Below are 20,978 nucleotides of genomic sequence, written 5' to 3'. Positions count from 1 at the left end.
GGGTTCTGTTAATCAGCTTAAAGAACCTTAAAAATTAAGTATGAAATTAACATTATCATTATCACAATCAAAGTGTCGTTGAGTAAAGTGGACATATTGAAATGAAAATGTTTTACTTAATCCGAAAAGGGAAACATTTTGCAAGACTTATTTGACTGTAATTAAAGAAACAAATTTTTCTTAAGATACTTTATACTTACTTAATTTTAATTGAAATGTTAATGAACTATAAACAATTAAATTCTTTCTTCACCCGCGAGCTTATAGCTGTCTAAATATGCAACCAACACGCCCATGTATAATACTTACGCGTAGTGTGGTGGTGGTGATAGGTAGGTTTGTGTGATTTGTGTGTGTTCTTACATTGTGGAGGCGGAGGAGCTGCATGAGCATACATTGGTTGCATAGACGTAGCTATCGTAAGATCAAGGGTGAGCAAGTAATCCATACTAATATTATAATGCGAAAGTGTGTGTGTTTATATGTTTGTCTGTCGGATCGACGTGATTTTTGGCATAGAGATAGTTTATGGGCCAAAGAGTGACTACGTTACTTTTTATCCCGGATAAATGCACAGTTCCTGAAGGAACAGCGCCTGACAACCGAATTCCACGCGGGCGAAGCCGCAGGCAAAAGCTAGTAACTAATAAAGTATATTTAACAATCAAGTCCCTACTTTTAACCGACTTCAAAAAACAAAAAAGGAGGACTAAAACCTCAACTTATTTTTTTTTTGTTTTTCGATTTAATATCTCTGTTAAACCACATACATGTTATTGGCCACATTGCGTGACAATGTTGAAGCTTATCATATTTCCTACAGATTCGTTGGTAAACCTGATTTACAGGCCCAAAATTAACGAAGATCAAGTTGGACAAAGTTGAAAGTACCTACTTACCTATTATCATAATCATCCCTATCTCTTACCATAAATCCTTACGTTACGTTGTAGTGTTCTTGGGGTAAACTAATTCTTTATTTATTGATAACTAACTGTTTCTTGCGACTTTTGCCACTGTTGTTTGTCTGCGCACCCCAGCCACGATTCGTTGGTAAACCTGATTTACAGGCCCAAAATTAACGAAGATCAAGTTGGACAAAGTTGAAAGTACCTACTTACCTATTATCATAATCATCCCTATCTCGTACCATAAATCCTTACGTTACGTTGTAGTGTTCTTTGGGTAAACTAATTCTTTATTTATTGATAACTAACTGTTTCCTGCGATTTTTGCCACTGTTGTTTGTCTGCGCACCCCAGCCACCGTTGACAATTGTCATTTCATACGCTTATGTATAGGTAGAGTCATACACGATGACGCGTGCCGTGGTGTGTTATTACAATGTCAAAATCACGCGTCTTCGTGAATGGCACTAGGTATACTAAATGTGACGTTTGAGCTCCTTCCTATTCTGATTGCGGTTTGATAAAACGTTTAACCCAATAAATGTTGACGTACCTGAGCGTTCGCTAGAAAACACTACAGTAATGCCCACAACAATCGATTTAATGACCGGGTATTCTGTGGTTTTCTAACACATGACTCAAATCTACCTAACTGACCTTATAATATAACATTGTTATTATGGATGACTACATTTTATTATAAGTACTTCCTACTACTCAATAGCCAATAGTGGTCTATAGTACCTAAATAGGTATTTAGGAGTTGAAATTACAAAAAATACTTTTGAAGAAATTCGCAAGGTAGACAAATGTTCCTGTTGTATACATATTTAATCACCCGTTGATCATGCGTTTAATACGTGTCAAATCATATAAAACTCTATTTTAGGAATAACTTAGACAAGTTTTGTTCAAGTTTTTTTTTTGTAAGACCAATAGAGGTAAGGAATTTAAGACGCCGGGATTTTCAAATTTCAGAACACAAACATTACTAGCTCTATAAAAAGCTTGTACTTAATGACTATCTACAAAACGATCGGAACCTTAAATCTAATCTAATACACTTACGAGCAAATAAAACGGATCACTTTATATACACAATTGTATAAAAGAGACCCGTTATTTTTCTCGTCAGTATACATATTTAAACAATGTACAAGCTAAGCTAAGGTATTTCTATTCGTAGTGGAGCTGGTGGTGGTGTTTGCTCGTCGGTCTACCAGTTTCTTCGGGAGAACAGTTCACGCTTGGCTACATCACAGGGTCGAAGCGGCGAGGAGACGACATGAAGTATTCAATGCCTGGACTAGTTATATCAGGCAAGTAAACATACGTTTAGTCTTACAAGTTGACTCCTAAGCACTAAATGGTGAACAAAAATCCATCGTTCAATTTTCAAAACAATTTGATGGTAAACGAGTACTTAAAAGCGCAGTATTACTTCATCATCGTCATCATCCAAGTCTATATACGTCCCACTACTGGCCACAGGCCTCCTCTTAGTAAGAGAGGGCTTGGGCCGTAGTTCCCACGCGGGCCCAGTGCCGATTGGGAACTTCACACGAACCATTGAATTACTTCGCAGGTTGGTTGTGCTGGTTTCCTCACGATGTTTTCCTTCACCGTAAAGCTCGTGGTAAATTTAAAATGTTTTACGCACATGAATTTCGAAAAGCTCAGAGGTGCGAGCCCGAGTTTAAGTCCACGAAAGTCCGCTTGTGAGGCCACGGGTCAAGCCACTAGGCCACCTCGGCTTTTACACGTAGCAGTATTACTTAGTTTAGATAAGCCACTTAATTAAATGAAAATATTACATGATTATAGCCGCGGGCCCTAAACGTTGGCTCTTTTCCTTATTTACAACATATACTTAGTGCGTTAGGTAGGTATATAAAATTAAATTGTGTGTATACGTTTCAATGTCAAGCTATTATTAGTTTTATTATTTCCAATAAGGAGGTGTTAGAATTTAATAGGCGTTATAAATGGGTATCTACTTATGGATTATCATAATGTTTCTCCTTATGTACAGTTGAAGTCACAAATATTAGCACTATTAGTACCTTGTAGTTTTAACGTCATTACTGATATTGATTATGACTACTGCAGAATGTACCTAAGTAGTATTTTCTTTAACTATGTAACATTTTTTGTTTGCTCAGCTATAGATATTGACACTAGATCAGATAGGTATACTCAGCCACACGATAATGTTGTGCCCTAAGTAAAAACTTCTACAACAATCACCTGTTGCTGCTATTATGTCCAGAGATTTACCCCCTTATTCATAAAACTTAACAAGCCTATGTTAACTAACAAATGCTTTGTCTCTTTCTAACAAATACAAATGTCGAAGTGACAGATAAGGACAAACGAATTTTAGCGGCATATTACCTAAAATAGGTTTGATTGTCGTTTATGAATAAGGGGGTTAGACTTTTTTGTTGAATTTTTTTTAAATAGAATTTTGAGACTCCTAAATTTTAATAATAATAATTAATTTCATTCTTCCAATTCATTTGACGTGTCTATCTTCATGATCATATGAAGTTGCTCTCGAAGTTTAGTCACGTCGATATATTTTCCATTAACGTCAAGACACAGCCGCAATGACGAATGTTGCTTGTAGGTGTTGAGTTGAGGTAACACTTCGCTCCGCTTTAAAAGTTCCTTTGCGAGGATTACAGCAAAATTGTTCTTAACAACAAACTAACCTGCCAAACAAAAAACCTTACCAAACCAAACTACCCTGAAACCAAACTAACCTAGAAACTAGCCTGGAAGAGATCGCTCTTAAGCGATAAGGCCGCCTATTGCCTTGTAATTTTCTCTCTGTGTACCTGTTTTCTGTATTGCTTACTATTTCTGGTGTACAATAAAGAGTCATTATATTGTACTGTGTTGTATTGTAACCTCCTTTGTAATTATCAATGTTGCACAATTCAACTTGCAGCTGATTGTTTCACAGCCAAATCGATATGAGCCGTCGCGATTATTTATTACGGGTTGGCAGATGAGATACGCATCTAATTTGTTTCCACTTTCAAATTAAGCTCACCGATATATTTTTCGTAACAGGTGCGATTTCGATGGCTGTGGCTGAAGTGAACGAGCAACTGCTGGGTCCCATGAATCATTCGTTACACTTCATCGTAGCGGAAACCTACGGCAAAGAAGAAGAATCAATTCTACAAGTAAGCATTGAACAAAACAAACAAGAGTTTTCTCGTAGGTCTGCTTTCGATAAAATCAAGTAAAACTTGGCACCGTAAGCTCCACAGTTGTATTTCATTACGACAAATATATTTTCACTTCTCATGCTCTTAAAATGTTACTTTGGTCTCTGCATATCGGGACTAAAGCTCCTTTGTATTCTCTAGGGATTAAAACAATTTTTTTTATTATAAGAGCATGTGATGCTAAATCCTTACAATGCGTAAGTATGTCTTTCTGTTAACTCTTCACACTTAATCGCTGAACCGATGAAATGACATTTGGTATGAAGATAGTTTGAGACCATTGAAATTACATAGGACAGCTTTTAACCCGGAAAACTTCGTATTTCCCGTGGTATAGCGATACGAGTAAAGAAAGTTATCGCAGAGAGAATCGCGAGCAAAAGCTAGTAAATGAAATATTAATTAAAAGTTGAGCAATTCTCTTACACAGTTCTTTAATGTACTGCTCGTTTTATCGTGTAACCAAGTACTTATCCATCGACCTAAATAATAGTAGTTAGTGTTGAAAGAGCCGACTTTGTACATATACCTACGAAATATTGAAAATATGTATTAATGTATGGGAAATAGGACAGAATAGGAAACTTACCAATGCTTCGAAATCAAATAAACAAACCCTAGATAAACGATTTATTGTTTATACACTTCAGATAAGATATTTTCGCCGGCATAGTTGGCGCTACTTTATGGGCCATCGACCGGTCCATACAACTATGCTTGTTGCAATTCGATGGGTGCGATCTTGATTTTGCCAATTAAATTTCGTAATGTTAAGCTCGCAGATAGTAACTACCTGCTCACCACTTTCAAATCAAGATGTAAACCTATTTATATCAGTATCTTATGAGTAGGTATAACTAGGAACCTAACCGATTTCCGCTTAAATTAAAAGCATCATTCTATTCAACTCGACAGCTTCCTCGCTCCGTAGTCGACCGAATTATATTCGGAAAAGTTCCGATTTTCAAACACGAATAAACATCCGAAACTTTTTCGCGACCGCCCCTCCGGTTGACGTGGGTGCTTAATAGCTACCAACAGAATTTTCATTTGTAAAATTACTTCAATTTATGTCAGGGACTTTACAAACTGAAGTAAAGATGTGGATTGTAGAGTTTTATAACAGTAGGTATATTTTGTTTATCATATTAATGCAAGTTTAAATGTTCAAATCAAGCATGACAAGGATAGCCACAGATATTTAAATACGTAGTTGGGCGTCGGCATAATTGAAATAATTATTACGTCCTTTTGCACGATATTAACATGTTTACGTACGATATAGTTTAATTGGGCACTAATTTTATTATATCAGATGTGCGCCGCTCTTGCACTCCAGAAATAATTCTTCGATGCGTTTATATCCAAGAATCGCAATGACCCAGTAATAGCGCTATCGGAGGGCGGCACGCGCTCGTTCTAGTCTCTTTACTCGTTAGTCTAATTCACTTTGCGTAGCTGCGATCTGTTACTGGTAACATTAAACAATCAACATTAAGCAGAGTATGTCAGGGATTACATTTGCAATTAAATTCTTAATGCGACTCCGCAGAACTTAGAGATTTTAATGCAACATTATTTTCATCAGAAACCTTTATAAATCCGAAATTCTATTATCAATTAAATTAATAATTGTATTTTTCAAAACTCATTTAGGCAAATTGAACGAAATTCCATAATAAACTTTATGTTTCATCGCGACCCCTGTAGAGTATACCTACGACTGCGTACCAATCTTCAAAACTATGAGAACAATTTTAATTAAACCTTCGCAGCACTTTCCTCAAGAGTCTGCTCTATGCTACATTACATAGAAATTTTGCGATTTTTCCTTGCGCTCATTAGAAACTGTTAAAAATGCTTTAAACAAAGAGAAGGAAGTGTAGTTTACATCGTAATGGTTTCCCCTGAAGCAGTTCCACTTAGCAAAGCTATCAAAAGAAAATAGAGTTAGTATCTGATTCGACGCAGAGCGTTCAATGTTTTCGTTCAACTAACAGATACTTTACTAGTTTGATGCCTTTACGCCAAATGTATACTTATCTTTTAAATTAAGAAACAATGGCTATACTTCTGCAAGATTACAAGGATTTTAGAAGTAATAATCTTCTTTTATATGTAAATACAATGTATAAAAAAATGACTGTTTGAGGAAAATACTTAGTCATACTCGTATACGTAATGATTTATTGATTTTATCTATTCCATGTTTATATTTGAAATTGAAATGTTTTAATCTTTAAAAACATTGATACATGATTAAGTATTCTAACGGAGCTTCAAACTGCCATTGACAGAACCTCCGACCGGCAAAGCTTGATGTAGGTAGGTAGCGGATGAGTAATCCATAAAGTGGAGGTCGCGGTATGTCCCAGCTGAGCAATTGTTTTTAAGCCTATAAAACTCATTGATATGACTAATACTTACATTACTTAATTTGTAGTTGTACAGGCCTCCATCCTGCATTATGTCACAGAACACTCTAAATAATATTATTACTACATAGAACAGCAGTAGGTACTTCAATGTACCCATACAAATAAGTCGAACCTAAAGGATAAATAGTAAAAAACTACGATACTAGCTCGTCTTTCACATAACTCTGATTGTAATCATAGATTATGGGAGGGACTAAGCCCTTTTCTCTATAAAATGGCGTCGTACTCGTACATACATAACGGCACAGGGCGTTTTGAAATTTGTTTCAGAAAACATAAAATAAATAGCTGTGCATAAAAAGTGGCAGTACCATTTCTCATGATGTCTCGAAGAAAGTAAATGGTCTGTATCGATTTTGTCCGAAATGGTCTTGCAAAATTTCGAGACCGCGTTAAGTGGGTACGTTGATCTCTAGATGTCAAAAATTGCGAAGGAAAATTTGTAATAATAATAGGAGACCAATTTTAAAATCATATTAGTAGAAAATTCATTCAATAAATAAATATCCGTGCATTGCTACAAAACTACAGCTCAAAATATAAACATTCGTCTAGTTGACAAGATGAATTAGAACTGTATTTTTTCTCTATAGTATTTCAATAGTGTAATTTTTCACTGCCTTCGAATGGTATTTTCGAGTGAATTGATTTCAAACACCGGCAATAGGTACCCAGTACTACCTAGCGGTTAACAGTTGGGAATTGCAATTAGTTAAGCAGTATAGGTATATACATAGGTTACCTACGTTTTAGCATAAATTAAAAACTTTCATTTTCTTTTCCGCTTTACTTGCGCACTATTAAAGGTTTATATATCTTAAAGATAGCTGGATCAGTTACGTATGACAAGCGAAGCTAAGAACTATGTTGACCCGACTGATTCAGAACTACTATGCAGCCATAGACAGACAGAGGCTTCTTTCTATAGATATGCCTTGCGTTATATGTTTGAAAAGTTGAGAGTCAAAGTCCTCCCGGATTGACTACAGATTCCAAAAAAAGGCAGAAAAAAGTAGCAAGATTTATTGCATTTCTCTCCAACAACATAAATTGGGTAAGTGATAAATTTTCTGCTTCGTTTGTTAGAAACTTCTCGCAGATAATAATGTTTATTCATTTGGTGCGTCGTAGTTCCGTGTCGCTGGTGCCCGCTCAGAACTCCGTCCCTGATGTTGATAGCTACTCATTGTGCCGAAAGGAAAGGGTAACTGACAGAAAACTAATTGCACTTACTTAATGGCATAAAAGGAAACTGGGTAACGGACCTTTTAACGAAATGCCTTAACTCTTCAGTCAAAATTATCACGCTATTAACCCCAGCGTGTTTCAAATTTGTGAAACATTAACCGGGTAGATACGAATAGAAGTTTCTAAGTACTTACTTAAAACTTCGTTTACGATCTGCCTAATAGTTTTGAGGAAGTTAATAAAGTAATTTAGGTGTTTATTCCCTGTTTTATTATAAAAGTTAACTGTGACGAATTGGAATTGACAGTCCATTTTATGCGACGATATCAAAAATCTATCCACTGTGTCTGTTTATAAATCTCTATTACAGTTTGTCATAGTTATAACTCGTAAACTAGACAACCATAAAATTTGTTTTATGGCGCTTCAGCTAAGTTTACTGCCACAAAAGCGCTTCGTAGTCTTTTTAACAGAGGTTAAACCTTTCGGACTATCGGCAGATGCCCCTAGTAAGAGCTATAAATCTCTGCCGTACCCTCTTTTGATGTTAATAAATACCTACTGCTACTAGCTACAACTATTATATCGGTTAAGGATGTGGAGTGTTTACGCTTCATTTGTGATGTCTCTTTGATTTAGGTGGCGACTCTTTGGGCAGCCAACGTCTCTGCGTTCATCGGGCCGCAGGAGACTTGTGTCCACGAAGGCAGGATGGCTGCCGCTTTCAATTTGCCCATGATCAGCTATGTGAGTACCATCAATTAACTTTGTTTGAATATTAATAAAGCAGTTCCGACATGGACACAGTGTTATGTGAGTTACAAAAGGACGCACTGAGCGACTAACCGCGACCGGCTTCTCGTGCTAGCTATCTAGTGACAATTTGTTTCTTCCACAGTACTGCAGGGACGTGGCGAGCTCGAACAAAGAAAAGTACGCGACTTTCGCACGCACCCGCCCCTCCGACACCGACATCTCTCGCGCAGTTGTGGCGGTGCTCACACACTATAACTTCAAGCATGTAAACACGTGTTTATCTCAGCTTAGTAAGATTTAAAAAGACTCTATCTCTATGTAGATAGAGCATGAAATAAAACTGATATTATTCTCGTAAATAGTAGCGAGGTAAGTACCAATCGACGCCTTCAATTTCACATCTAATAAGTACAGTTTTGATTCGAATGCAACGCCCACTACCTACGAGTATAATCAATCAGCAGTTTTACAGTGTATACTACATTTTATCTAAGCACCTATATATATATATATATATATATATATATAAAGAGAAAGCTCAGCCTAGGCCACTGAACCTACTTAGAATTATGAAATTTGATAATGAAGGTAGTATCTTAGAGGTGCTTAATTATTTTTTTTATTCTTACGTGACACTAAACCAGCCTGTTTTTCATTCAACTACCGGGGCGAAGCTGCAGGCACAATCTAATGATATTACGCTATCAAACTGGCGTAAATGAGGGTTTGTAGTCAATATTATAATGAAACCGCCTATGAAACCGCGATGTAAAGAGGATTGAAAGAATATACATACATTTTGTCCGTTTCATTCCTTATGTCATAGCGGTAGGTATATAGTTATGCAAGATGCGATGTGCCGAATCAACAGATGCCCGCTGTCGCTCACTGAACCTTGTGTGACTTGGAGTTTTTAAACCAATTTCAGAAAACACTACACTGGTTTCCTTTGGAAAATATTGTAAAATATATCTTAACAATTAAATTATCCTTACGTAAACATACGTTTAGATGTCGAACAAGGAAAACCTCAAGGGTCGAGAGCTAACTAGGAAATTGTGTCTTGCGTAATTCGTAGAACTGCAACAATTTTCATTGTTGAATGTAATATAATAATCTTCTATAGATATACTATTATAATAACGAGATAAACATTATGTTTTTGTATGTATGTACGTAGGGTGTACTCTCTGAATTACTGAACCGATTCTAAAAATTATTTTAGTAACGTAAAGCTACATTAGTTTTCATTAACATAGGCTACTTTTTGCCCCGGGAAAAAAGATCTTTCGCAAGACGCTGACGTAGTTTTAACGTCTAGTCTAGCATAATATAGCATAATATACCTAACCATTTAGTTTGTGCCTAACTGTTTGTTGTGTTAACGGAACACGCTCTAATTAACGCTCTAAACAATAAAGATGTGTTCCGATTCCGACACGTCTTTTTTCAGAATAAATATCTTTAAACACACATTTGTGCACCTTGGCCACTGCCTATATTTGACACTGCCTGGTACTTGTACCTAGTTGTTCTTATTACTAAATATACTGTACTGTTTAATTTAAATTGTAAACTTGCTCCACATGCACTGCATGGCAAGCCCCGGTATTTATTTTAAATCTGCATTTTATTTCGGGTTTAATCCGTTCAATACAAGTACAGGATTATCGACATTTAAAATTAGAACATGCGATTCGATATCCCTCTCGATTGCGCCTTTTATTGGCCATTTGGCACAGAGGGAAATTACTGGAGCAGATGCTCGGGACGCGGGCGACTCTGCGCGTTATGGAGCATTCCAGATTACCTCATGAAAGGGTAAGCCTGTTTATCATGGAGTGTTATGGTTGGAATTGATCAACTTGCTAGGTGTTGAGCACTTAGGTCTAGGCGAAGCCCGGAAGCTTATTCGTAGGCGTTTAATTTCTGTACAGATTTTGAGACTAGCCTGCGCCTATGTTGCTGAATCTTAGGATTTAGCGTTGATACCTAAGTGTGCAAAATTACAGCTTCCAAGGACTAGCAGACTTTAAGCTAAGTCTCAGACAGACGAACAGACAGAACCCTAAAAATGGTTACTTGTAGAGAGACTTCATTGAATGAGCTTAAGCCAGTGTTTATAATTAATTATTTGTTATAGGTATCGATTGTGTATCTTAATGCACCCACCAAGGACTTCTCTCGTCTCGCCAACGCCATTATCACTGCAGTTAGAGAGAAGCAAATATCAGTTCTAAGGATAGAATCTTACCAGCACTCCTATCACTTTATAGATACACAAGAAAACTACACACTCAACCCCTTCTTGGATATAGTTCGGAAAACTTATAAAGACACTAGAAGTGAGTATTCTAACAATAGCAAGAGTTCAGATTCCCAATTGTTTTTGTGAGGGACGAACGTGTAAAATCCCTGTCAATATTTGAAATTAGAAAATTATGATTGATTTTTTTTTGATCAATCGAAATCTTATGCAGCAATTAACATTGTGAGCGCATAATCGTGAGAGTAATAACAATAATAATAATAAAATATATTTATTTAATAGTTTGTTTACAAATTCTACATAGGTACATAACAAATAATAAGTACAATCAAACTATCAAAAGGGAAAGCGACTCAGCTTATGCCTGCGCCTTGCAGAACAAAGTCCCTAAGTAGACTGTACACTGTACATAATTAATGCTTTCACTGATGAATTTGATAATCAGCATATGAACGACCAATGTGCTATGGTTGTAGGTACTGCAATAACCTACTCAATAAGTTTCTTTAAATTGTTTTCGTTTTATTTATTTTTTTATTCTTTAGTTTCCTTTGTTGTGTATGTAATATTATGTATGTGTTTGGTAACTATAGAAGTAGTCTCTGTTATTCAAATAAAAATATTTTTTATAAATAATTTACTTAGATACTCGCTTTTTCGCAGTTTACGTGTCAGTGGGAAATTACTACGACCACCTTGGACTGATGATGGCGTTGGATGCTATGCAACTTCTGGATTCTGGTTAGTATTTTAACTGTTTTGTATGGTATGGTCTGCTAAACATCTTATTTAACCCTGGGACAGATATACAGCATCTTGGTGGAAGGTATTTTTTTGAACTCGGTTTAAGACGTGAGTTATCCGTTACAATATCATTTAATATCATTTAATTTGGTGTAAGGTAATTTATAATTAGGAGCAATAATTAAATTTTTCAGTACAAAAAATACATAATTGCGAATGCGGAGTTGTTGAAATAAGTTTTTAGGATAATTTTCCTTTTTAATAGATGCATCCTTATTGTTGACGATGTTTGTTTATTGTATTGCCATCAAAGCTCTATTAAAATTAAACAAAAAAAATGAAAAGCATGGTAACGGAAATCAATATTTATTGAGTGTGCTTACGCAGGTCATTTTGCAGAATGCATACTACAAGAAAGAAGAACAAATTCTATCCATATGTAACTTAGGTGGGTCTTTAATAACCAACAAAAGGTTAGAAAACCCCCGACTTTGTCACTTCAAAGTTCAATATCTCAAAAACGGCTGAACCGATTTTAATAAAACATATCTAAGAACCATCCTTAAAAAGTCTACTTTTAAATAAAAAAAACCGCATTCAAATCGGTCCACCAGTTTAAGTGTTACGGTACCACAGACAGACACACATAGCGGTCAAACTTATAATACCCCACTTTTTGCGTCGGGGATTAAAAAATGAGAGGCGTAGGTAAGTACTACATTTTATTTGGTCTTAGCAGGATAAGTAAATGTTACGAGACGACTAGATAAGTGAAGAAATATGCGCGTGTGCTCGTATTTCCATAAGCCAAGAGCCTGATACATTCATCTAGCTCTCCCCTTTGTTGCCCCAGCTCGACGCAACAGCCCTGGGAGGCTTTACGAGACCCATTCGTTATCCATAATAGAAAACTACGCTAAGTTGTAAAATGCTCCGAGGACGAATAAACCGTGTACCATTAGTGTTTATGTTGTTTCAGTTGGTAGACTTGGTATCTGTTTATCCTTCAAATGGAAGTGCTCGCTTCCTAAAAGCGTATGCTCTTGCTTGCATTGCAACTCTACTAACCCATTAGCGCTAGGTGTTTATTTACTAAACTTCGGAATTTTATAATGTGCTGCTGACGATATTACGACTGATAAATTTCGGGAACAGTTTGATTTAACTTGTGTATACGTAAAGTAAGTTGTGTGTACACTATTTGCATAATAAATTCTATTTAAATCGTTACTTAGCTAAGTGGCGTTTAATGAGCGAAATTGTCAAGATTTAGTGATTTACGACGAAGCGTGTATCACTAAGTACACACCTATCGATCACAGGCGATGAAGTAAACACCACGGATCAGCGAAACCCTGATTGCGTACCCAATGCTAATGTAATTCACACGTTCACCCACCAAGTAAACACTCCTACCCTACAACGAATAATAATATGCTTTAGCGCGATTTAAATCAAAATGCGCTTTTCTTAACTCTTATGAGTTCGTGACAAGCTTAAAATCTCTGAGGCGATCGGTACGTGCTTCCTATTTTAAAAGAAATAGAGCAGTTTGAATTGAACAGTCGAATGGGTTTATTTGCCGGATAACAGCATGTAAGTATATATAGGATGCGCGCAGGGAATATAAGACGACAAAATTATACTAAAGCTCTACCGCATAGAGTTTTTTTCTATACCAGTCAGTTTGTATTGAAACAGCCTTGTTTACAACAAGAGAGAGCTTTCTCCAGGCAGATGCCTAATTAAATATAAGTACGTATCATTTTCTAATAGCTACCTATTTATCGTGTTGCATGAGCATTTTTTCGTATTTTCGTCGAAACAGGAGAATACGCTGCCATCGGCGTGGACGTAGAAAAGTACGACCCAGAGCAAGCTGTCGCCTACCTGTCTGGACCACTGCGTACCGAACCGCTACCAGCTCGGGCATTCCGTTCCTTCCTCGCCGTAACGCCCTCACCCGCGCCTTCCTACTCCGACTTCGCCGCCAAAGTCAACCAACGGCTTACAGAGCCGCCCTTCAACTTTAGCAATCCGTTGGTGCACGTGTCCTCGAAAGGCGCTAAAGTGGTGAGTTCATCAAAGCCTATTTTCGTATGAAGAAGTGGGAAAGCATGAGTGAAAAGCCAGCGTCGGAATGTAATGTTGTTCTAGAGGAATATAATGTCGATGTCGGCGGCCGATCGTAAAATCCGCCAGATCATGAAATTCCTAGGCCCATCATAAAATGCCGCCATTTCATGATATGCCTAAAAGTTGGCCAGGCATATCACGATGTGTCTGAGAAATAATACGGCAGATCGATTAGAGCAACGCATTCGTCGATATTCTTAGCTTTATACCGGGCACATCGTGATATGCTGAAAAAAAGAAAAATTTAGGTACGACGAGCGAAGCGAGGAGTGGTTAGTATTAAATGACACACGCGATATGGCGGCGTTTCATGATATGCCTAGGAATTTCATGATCTGCCTAAACTAGCCAAATCATGAAATGGCGGCGTTTCATGATCTGCTCAAACGTCACTAGGCAAATCGTTAAACGGTGAGTTTTGAACGATATGGCGGATGTCCCTTAGCCAATTCATGAAATGGCGCCATTTCACGATATGCCTAGGAATTTTGTGATCTGGCGGATTTTACGATACTATACGACAATAAGTGAAGTGATTATGTCTTAACATTTTATCGCCTCGCCTGTCACTGATACAACTGTTTCTTACTATTTCTTAGTCACCTACACTTTAGAGCCATTGAAATATAAATAGGTACCTACTCGTATAATGATTCAATTCAAGTTCATTCATTCATTTCAATTTCAGTTTGTCATAGTTGTTAACTTTGTAAGAGAAATAAAGATTAGGTATTATATTAATATTATTACTTAACAATACTTTTGTGAAAGAATAGTAGATTATTGTCGTGGCCTGGAAGTAGGCAATTGCCGGCTGAGTATGAGTATTAAACGGACGAGCTTGCGAGTCCGTTTAACTAATACGAAGCCAGCAATTGCTTTTCCAGCCGAGACTTATATAAAGCTTTTAACAAAAATGGTGAATAATTCTGAAATAGAATAAACTTTTTCTCAAAATATATCATAACATAATATAAATATATATATATATATATAAAATATATCATTTAATCCAATATTTTGCTTATGCTTTCCCGCCTTTTTTTCATTAAAAATAAACTGCAGGTGTATTTTTCCACCGAAAACACCACAAGCTGTTTCAGACCCAATAGAAAAAGTCCGGAGTTCCAACAAAATATCTGATACCGGCCATTAGACTTGGCTGCATACGACTTGTGCCAACATTTCCATGCATGGCCTTTTTAACTTTAAAAAAATTTGTGACTGATTGCAGGCGCGCTAATTCATTATTGTCGAGCTAGCGCGCCTGCAACCTTTTTAACTTTTTAATTTTTCGCTGACCATAAACTATGCACTTCACCTTCTGATATGTAAAGAATAATGTCAACTTTTACGGACATTTTTGAAAAAAAAAAATATCTACCCATTAAACGCTTGTTAACTATTATTATTACTTGTTTTACGTCTGGTTAAGTAGATTAAACCGGGACAAACAAGGAAGGAAACAAAAACCTTTAACGCAATAAACTGATAGAGGTTTTCAATGTAAGTTGCTGCGATCAACGATGCTTAACACGTACACCAGCATTTACCTACATGCTCATTGATTTTCGCCTTCGAGGTACTTGCACAGTGTTATTTTACCATTTTAAAAAACCGGCCAAGAGCATGTCGGACACGCCCGAAATAGGGTTCCGTAGCCATTACGAAAAAATTAAGTAATATTTTTCTAAGGATTTCGTATTTTGTACAGAATATTACAAGTTTAGGTATATTTTATACCTTAGGCTGCTATTTACTCTTAAACTACTAATAATTCTCAACAAAACTTAACCGTTATAGTTTTCCTTGTAAGTTTGATGTATTTACTACCATCCTGATTTTTTTCAAATTTTTCCACTCACCGGTTTAAATTTAAAAAAATCAATGAATCGAAAAATCGTCTTAGAAAACCCCTAATGATTTTAAAAGATCTATCCAACCATACCCCACACTACAGGCTTTCGTTTAATAACATAAAACACAAGCGAGCATGCGGGTCACGTCATGGTAAGCTATCTTCGCCACACATGGACTCTTTATAGAAAACTGGTTTGAAATGGGTATACAAAACGACATCGTCAAATCATAACACGATCATTAAACGACCTTATATTGAGGACACTGTTGTAAATCGTTATCTGATTCTGAACACCAGTGAGGCGGTACTCATACGTGAAATCATGTGATCCCCTTCAACGTTATATGTATAGGTAGAGTCATTCATGATGACGCGTGCCGTGGTTCTTATTACAATGTCATTAATGTCTAATTTTGACAAAATTACGCGTCTTCGCGGATGGCACTAGGTCTAGTTGGACTAGTATAGTGTCATTCGTATCAAGGTAGTTTTATTTTATTAACTAAAAACCGGCCAAGTGCGTCTCGGGCCACAGGCACGTTGGTTCCGTACTAAGTAAGATACGGCAAATATTTAATATTATATATTTATATCAACTATTACTCGTTAACTTAAAAAGCTTACTTAGCTTTGATAGGTAGGACAGACCGGACAGACAGACACGGCGAAACTATAAGAGTTCCCTTTCTTGGCATTTTAGTTACGGAACCCTAAGAAATTCAAACTTCTAGCTAACCTTCTTACCAAATTTCAAGTTTCTAGGACAACGGAAAGTAACCCTAAGGGGCTGTTTTACAACCCATTGGTTAAATTTATTTGACGGATAAATTTAATCAATGGATGGTGAAACAGGGGGTAAGTATAAGTTTTAATTCCATTCCCCGGCAATTGTATGGAAGCACTTTTAATGACTGTATCTTTTCATTGCGCTCACTAAGAAGTTTGACTTTACCACTACCTACTTTAAGCCATAGCAGACCGGAGTATTTGATATTAATTTCAGCTTAATGACTCCACGCGTTCCTGAGAAAAAGATCTTGTCAGACTGACGTACTACAATAAAGGTTCCGTTTTTGCCAACTGAAGTACAGAACCCTAAAAATAAATAAAAAACAAGGAAAATCTGTCGACAACTAATATAATTAATCCTCCTGAACTTCCTGCGAGGCAGATAGGGGATGGCAAAATACCTCTCGAGCAACACGCGTGGGGAGAGTTGATCTAATAGGGCAAATCCAATTACATGGTTGCTACCTACACTAATAAATTAGTATTTACGTCGTCCTAGCCTGTGAAGTGATTCCTAAAATAACGTAATTTTATGACCCAGCAGCTAACGACGCCGCATTTATGGAATGATCCGATGCGCCGAGACGGTTTAACTTTATCTATTAAGATCAATCCTACTATAAACCTAGATATACGGATCGCTTACTTTTATGTAGATACTTATTAATTCGCAATGAAATACACCTATTTAATTCAAAGTTGCATTCACAAATAAAATGCTTAAGCGACGGTGGTAGTTTGACATTCATAAATTCTTGTTATAGCCTAAATTTAGTAAAGATTTTGGTTTGTGCAAACCAAGATCAACATAGAGTCATCCCCGGCCTATAGTCATCCCACTGCTGAGCATAGGTAGGCCTTCTCTCATAATAACTGGGCTTAGGCTGTACTTCCCGCCCGGCAGCAATGCTAAACTAACTAGAAACCACCAACCTCACGTATTTTATATGACCTGCCAAAACACGATTCTCCCAAAGATTTTGTGTGACAATATCTACACTTATTCATGAAGTCAGTTATTTGTGAGCTTATTGCAAATAAATAATTAGTTGATTGAAATAACTATTTATTTTTAAAGCATTCATTTTTTATTTTGCAGTTAATTTAAAATAATCTGGCGGTCAGGCTGGTCAGGGCTAAATTCAAGTATTTTTATTTGAGCTGAGTCTTCCAATTATTATTTTGTAGTGTCATTAACCCTAGTGCTCCGCAGGTAAAGCACATAGTAAAATTAGAAATGTAATTATGCACATGAATTTCGAAAAATCAGACATTGAACAGCACGTGCTCGAACCCACAAACCACTGCTTGAGACTTTTTTACCTACATATGTGAGCCTATATGTTTATCCACCCGATATCTAGCACAGACGAATAAACTGAATTATGCTTTGTGCTACTACTGTTATGTTGACATCCCATTTCATACTTTTGTCAAGGAAATAATAGTGAAATTGATTATTAAAACGTTCCACCCTGGTACTTGAATGAGATTGTTCGACTGTACAAGCTTTGCTTAGTTTCTTACTAGATGAATTGATGTTGAAAATCTCAAGTATGTTTTTAATTAATTTATATGTATGTAGATCCCAGTCGAAGCAGCGTGGTTGCACGACGCAGTGTGGGTGTATGCGCGCGCGCTGGTCGAAACTCTGTTAGCCGGCGAGTCGCCACGCAACGGCAGCGCGATTGTTAGTCGCATACGCAACTGCACATACCGCAGCGTTATGGGGTAAGGCATTATTAACAGGTTACTAATATTTTAAATCATAACAGAGAAAATACCATTCGATTGTGGAGAAAACATTGTTGATTTTGCGGGCTCTACGCGCCACAGGTATCTCACCAAATGTGCATTTAAGGTCAGCCCTCAAGTAATTTGTGTTATGTTGTGACTCGAAAGGAGCCAAATCAAGAACAACAACTAGCTCTACCCTACTTTCAGTCAAGTACTACCCTCGATTTTAATCTTAGTCTTTAAACTGTCTTCCAGTACGAACTAAAAACAAATGTTATAAGAAAATCTCCCCTAGTTTATGTTACAATTATTTCCGGTCGAGATAGTATCCACGTTGCCACCTGTTGCCTCACAAAGCTTTCGATGCTGCAGCAGGCGTTTAATGGTCTTTTAAGTATGAGTATGAGCGAGGTTTTACTAACAATATTGAAATAATATTTAACGAGCCATAAAGTATCTACAGCTTGACTCACAAAAGCTGGTACGAAAGGATTGAACGAAATTAATGTCACTTTGATATTTTTGTACGAAAATTACAGGTGCGTGACATTTTCATATTTGTGTTAAGTAAGTGTATTCAAATAGGTAACACACAGGTACTTCATTCTTACATAACAATACGAGTAGTTTCAAGAAAATACGTGGAAAACACTTATGTGGCATTGTCATCGGGCTACACATTTACACAACTCAGTAAATGAATACAAGTTGTTTATTTATCACCTTATTTACGTGATACATTAACTTTTTTTATAAACCTTATGTGGCGCACATACTAAATCCCTACCAACTCACATTAGACGCTATGAAAAATCTAAAAACAAAAGAAACTAAATTTCCTTAACTACTGCTACGAAAAGCTAGTCTATATGTAATTATTTATTAACTAATTCAGTTAGAATTAGCACTATCCAATTACATAGAGGATAAAGTTCACTGAATCAGCTGTCTAAATATAGGTACGAGATGGCAAAAAGCTACACACGATGATAACTCTCACATGTAATGCCGAGCCAATTGTACCTAAGCGAGCTTAAACTTTAATTAATTTGCGTTTTACCTCGGACTAACCGCACAATGCATTTGTGAAAGTTATATTTGCGTTGTTTTAAAGTTTGCCTTGTCGGACAGAGAGTTTGAACTACTTTTATTTAAGCATATGGCTCGGTACGTTTGCAGAGCGATATCAACGATAATATCCGTCCACAACTATAATCTACTATAGTTTAATTTGTCTATTTTACCTGTTACCTGCTATTATTTACGAAGTAGAAGTTCAATCTTTCTCATGTTGAAAAAAAGATGTATAGAATGAACCAATGTTAGGCGTTAATTTTAGATACCTACTTAAATAGTTTTATCTACCTTGTTGTAAACAGCAGTTGAGTAAATCTCGTCACGGAATTATTTTTTGCGGATAGCATTTGAGGAATCAATTGTATTGTAAATTATAATTGTTATCAATTTATTGTTTAAAGTATAATTTTGTATTCTTGACATTTTTAATTATAATTTCACCATCTTTTTGTTGTGACGACCCCTCGTGGAGAACAAATCTGTTTTTTTTTTTATCTCAATACTTGACATTCTTAGGATATTTTTTTTTATATTATTGTTAGACTTATTTAATATTACCTTTGACGACTTCAGTATAGATACTTGTAACTGTCATTTTTGTAACTTATGATTGAATGAATAAATAAACTAAACTAGCGAATAGCGCCCTAGCCTTCGCGATGGCGACGGGGGATGCTTTCGATGTTTTATACAACACTCACGACTGACTTTCGATTTTATATAGTCTCATGAAAGCCAAATCATGTATTTATACTTTATTCTAGTAATACCTACCGACACTTTAAACTACCTAGGGATCGATTTAGCCTTTTATATACGTGATGTGAGAAACTAGCCAAGTTAAAATAAGAGTATAGGTACCTACACTAGATATAGCGCTTAAACGTCAAAGTCTATCTTCATTCACAAGTCAATATGAGAGTCACCCGTATTGGTGGAGCACTTTCTTGGTCGACTGTACTTACTAGTGGCTTATATATATAAAAAAATGTTCTTATGCGAGTTGGCAGTAGTTATATAGTGATTTTATGACCTTGAAGAACAAAAGGTACTAAAGGAGGCAACTTAACAATACTAATATAAATTATGAGTAGAATAAATAAGATTATAAGCATTATACATTATGGATGGAAATCTTCTAAATAACCACCCCACTCATGTACGCTTGTTAAACTCATGTTATCTTTCTTTTTTAGTCTTTCTGACATTAGGTACTCTTGCAGCAAACAGATACTTAGTTATAATTATAATACACAATTTCTCATAATACTTTAGAGATTGTTCATGAGCTGGCGTGTCTGTGTGAACATTTCCACTATGATGACATAGATTTTAAAACTTAATGGATAACTGTTATTGGCCTTTTGTGATGTAACCATGTTGTATGTTCCTTGTATTACATTTATGGCTGTTGTTATCCTGAATATAAATAAATAAATAAATATATAATACTAGAATATCTATATTTATTATAATGCAGTTTTCCATTAGGATAAAAAGCTAGGATACCTAGACTAAATACTTACACTTGCGGGTGTACATAGATGCAATCGCTATATTTTGTTTTAGATAAGGCAAGCCCCCAATTTAATGTTGTAGGCGTTCATTTAGCCCACGTCTTCTTATAAAATATCACTAACTTTTTCTGATTTAGACGCCTTATGCACCGAACTGAGGTGGTCGCTTACGAAATCGACCGCTTTATTACCGAGTACAAGCGTACCATTAATGAATATATTGATGTAACTTATAATTATGCAGATACTCAATCCACATGGACGACTCTGGCGACGCAGAGGGAACTATACTCTGTTATCAATGGATCCTGATCGCCCT

The 20,978-nt window shown here is 36.3% G+C and overlaps 1 protein-coding gene across 1 annotated transcript in view; it reads left to right on the top strand.

Annotated features, from left to right (window-relative positions):
- The window catches only part of LOC141428212 (guanylate cyclase 32E), a 62,263-nt gene that overhangs the window by 12,827 nt on the left and 28,458 nt on the right, over window positions 1–20,978 (top strand). The window contains exons 2-9 of the mRNA XM_074088050.1: window positions 2,095–2,227; window positions 3,987–4,102; window positions 8,413–8,520; window positions 8,672–8,794; window positions 10,673–10,874; window positions 11,462–11,539; window positions 13,371–13,615; window positions 17,914–18,059. Coding sequence (XP_073944151.1) covers window positions 2,095–2,227; window positions 3,987–4,102; window positions 8,413–8,520; window positions 8,672–8,794; window positions 10,673–10,874; window positions 11,462–11,539; window positions 13,371–13,615; window positions 17,914–18,059 — 1,151 coding nt within the window. The remainder of the gene's footprint in view (window positions 1–2,094; window positions 2,228–3,986; window positions 4,103–8,412; window positions 8,521–8,671; window positions 8,795–10,672; window positions 10,875–11,461; window positions 11,540–13,370; window positions 13,616–17,913; window positions 18,060–20,978) is intronic.

Source organism: Choristoneura fumiferana, chromosome 5 (genome assembly GCF_025370935.1).
Source record: "Choristoneura fumiferana chromosome 5, NRCan_CFum_1, whole genome shotgun sequence".
Taxonomy (NCBI): Eukaryota; Metazoa; Arthropoda; class Insecta; order Lepidoptera; family Tortricidae; genus Choristoneura; species Choristoneura fumiferana.
Note: the sequence above shows the minus strand (reverse complement) of the source record. Positions and strands in the feature narration are given on the sequence as shown.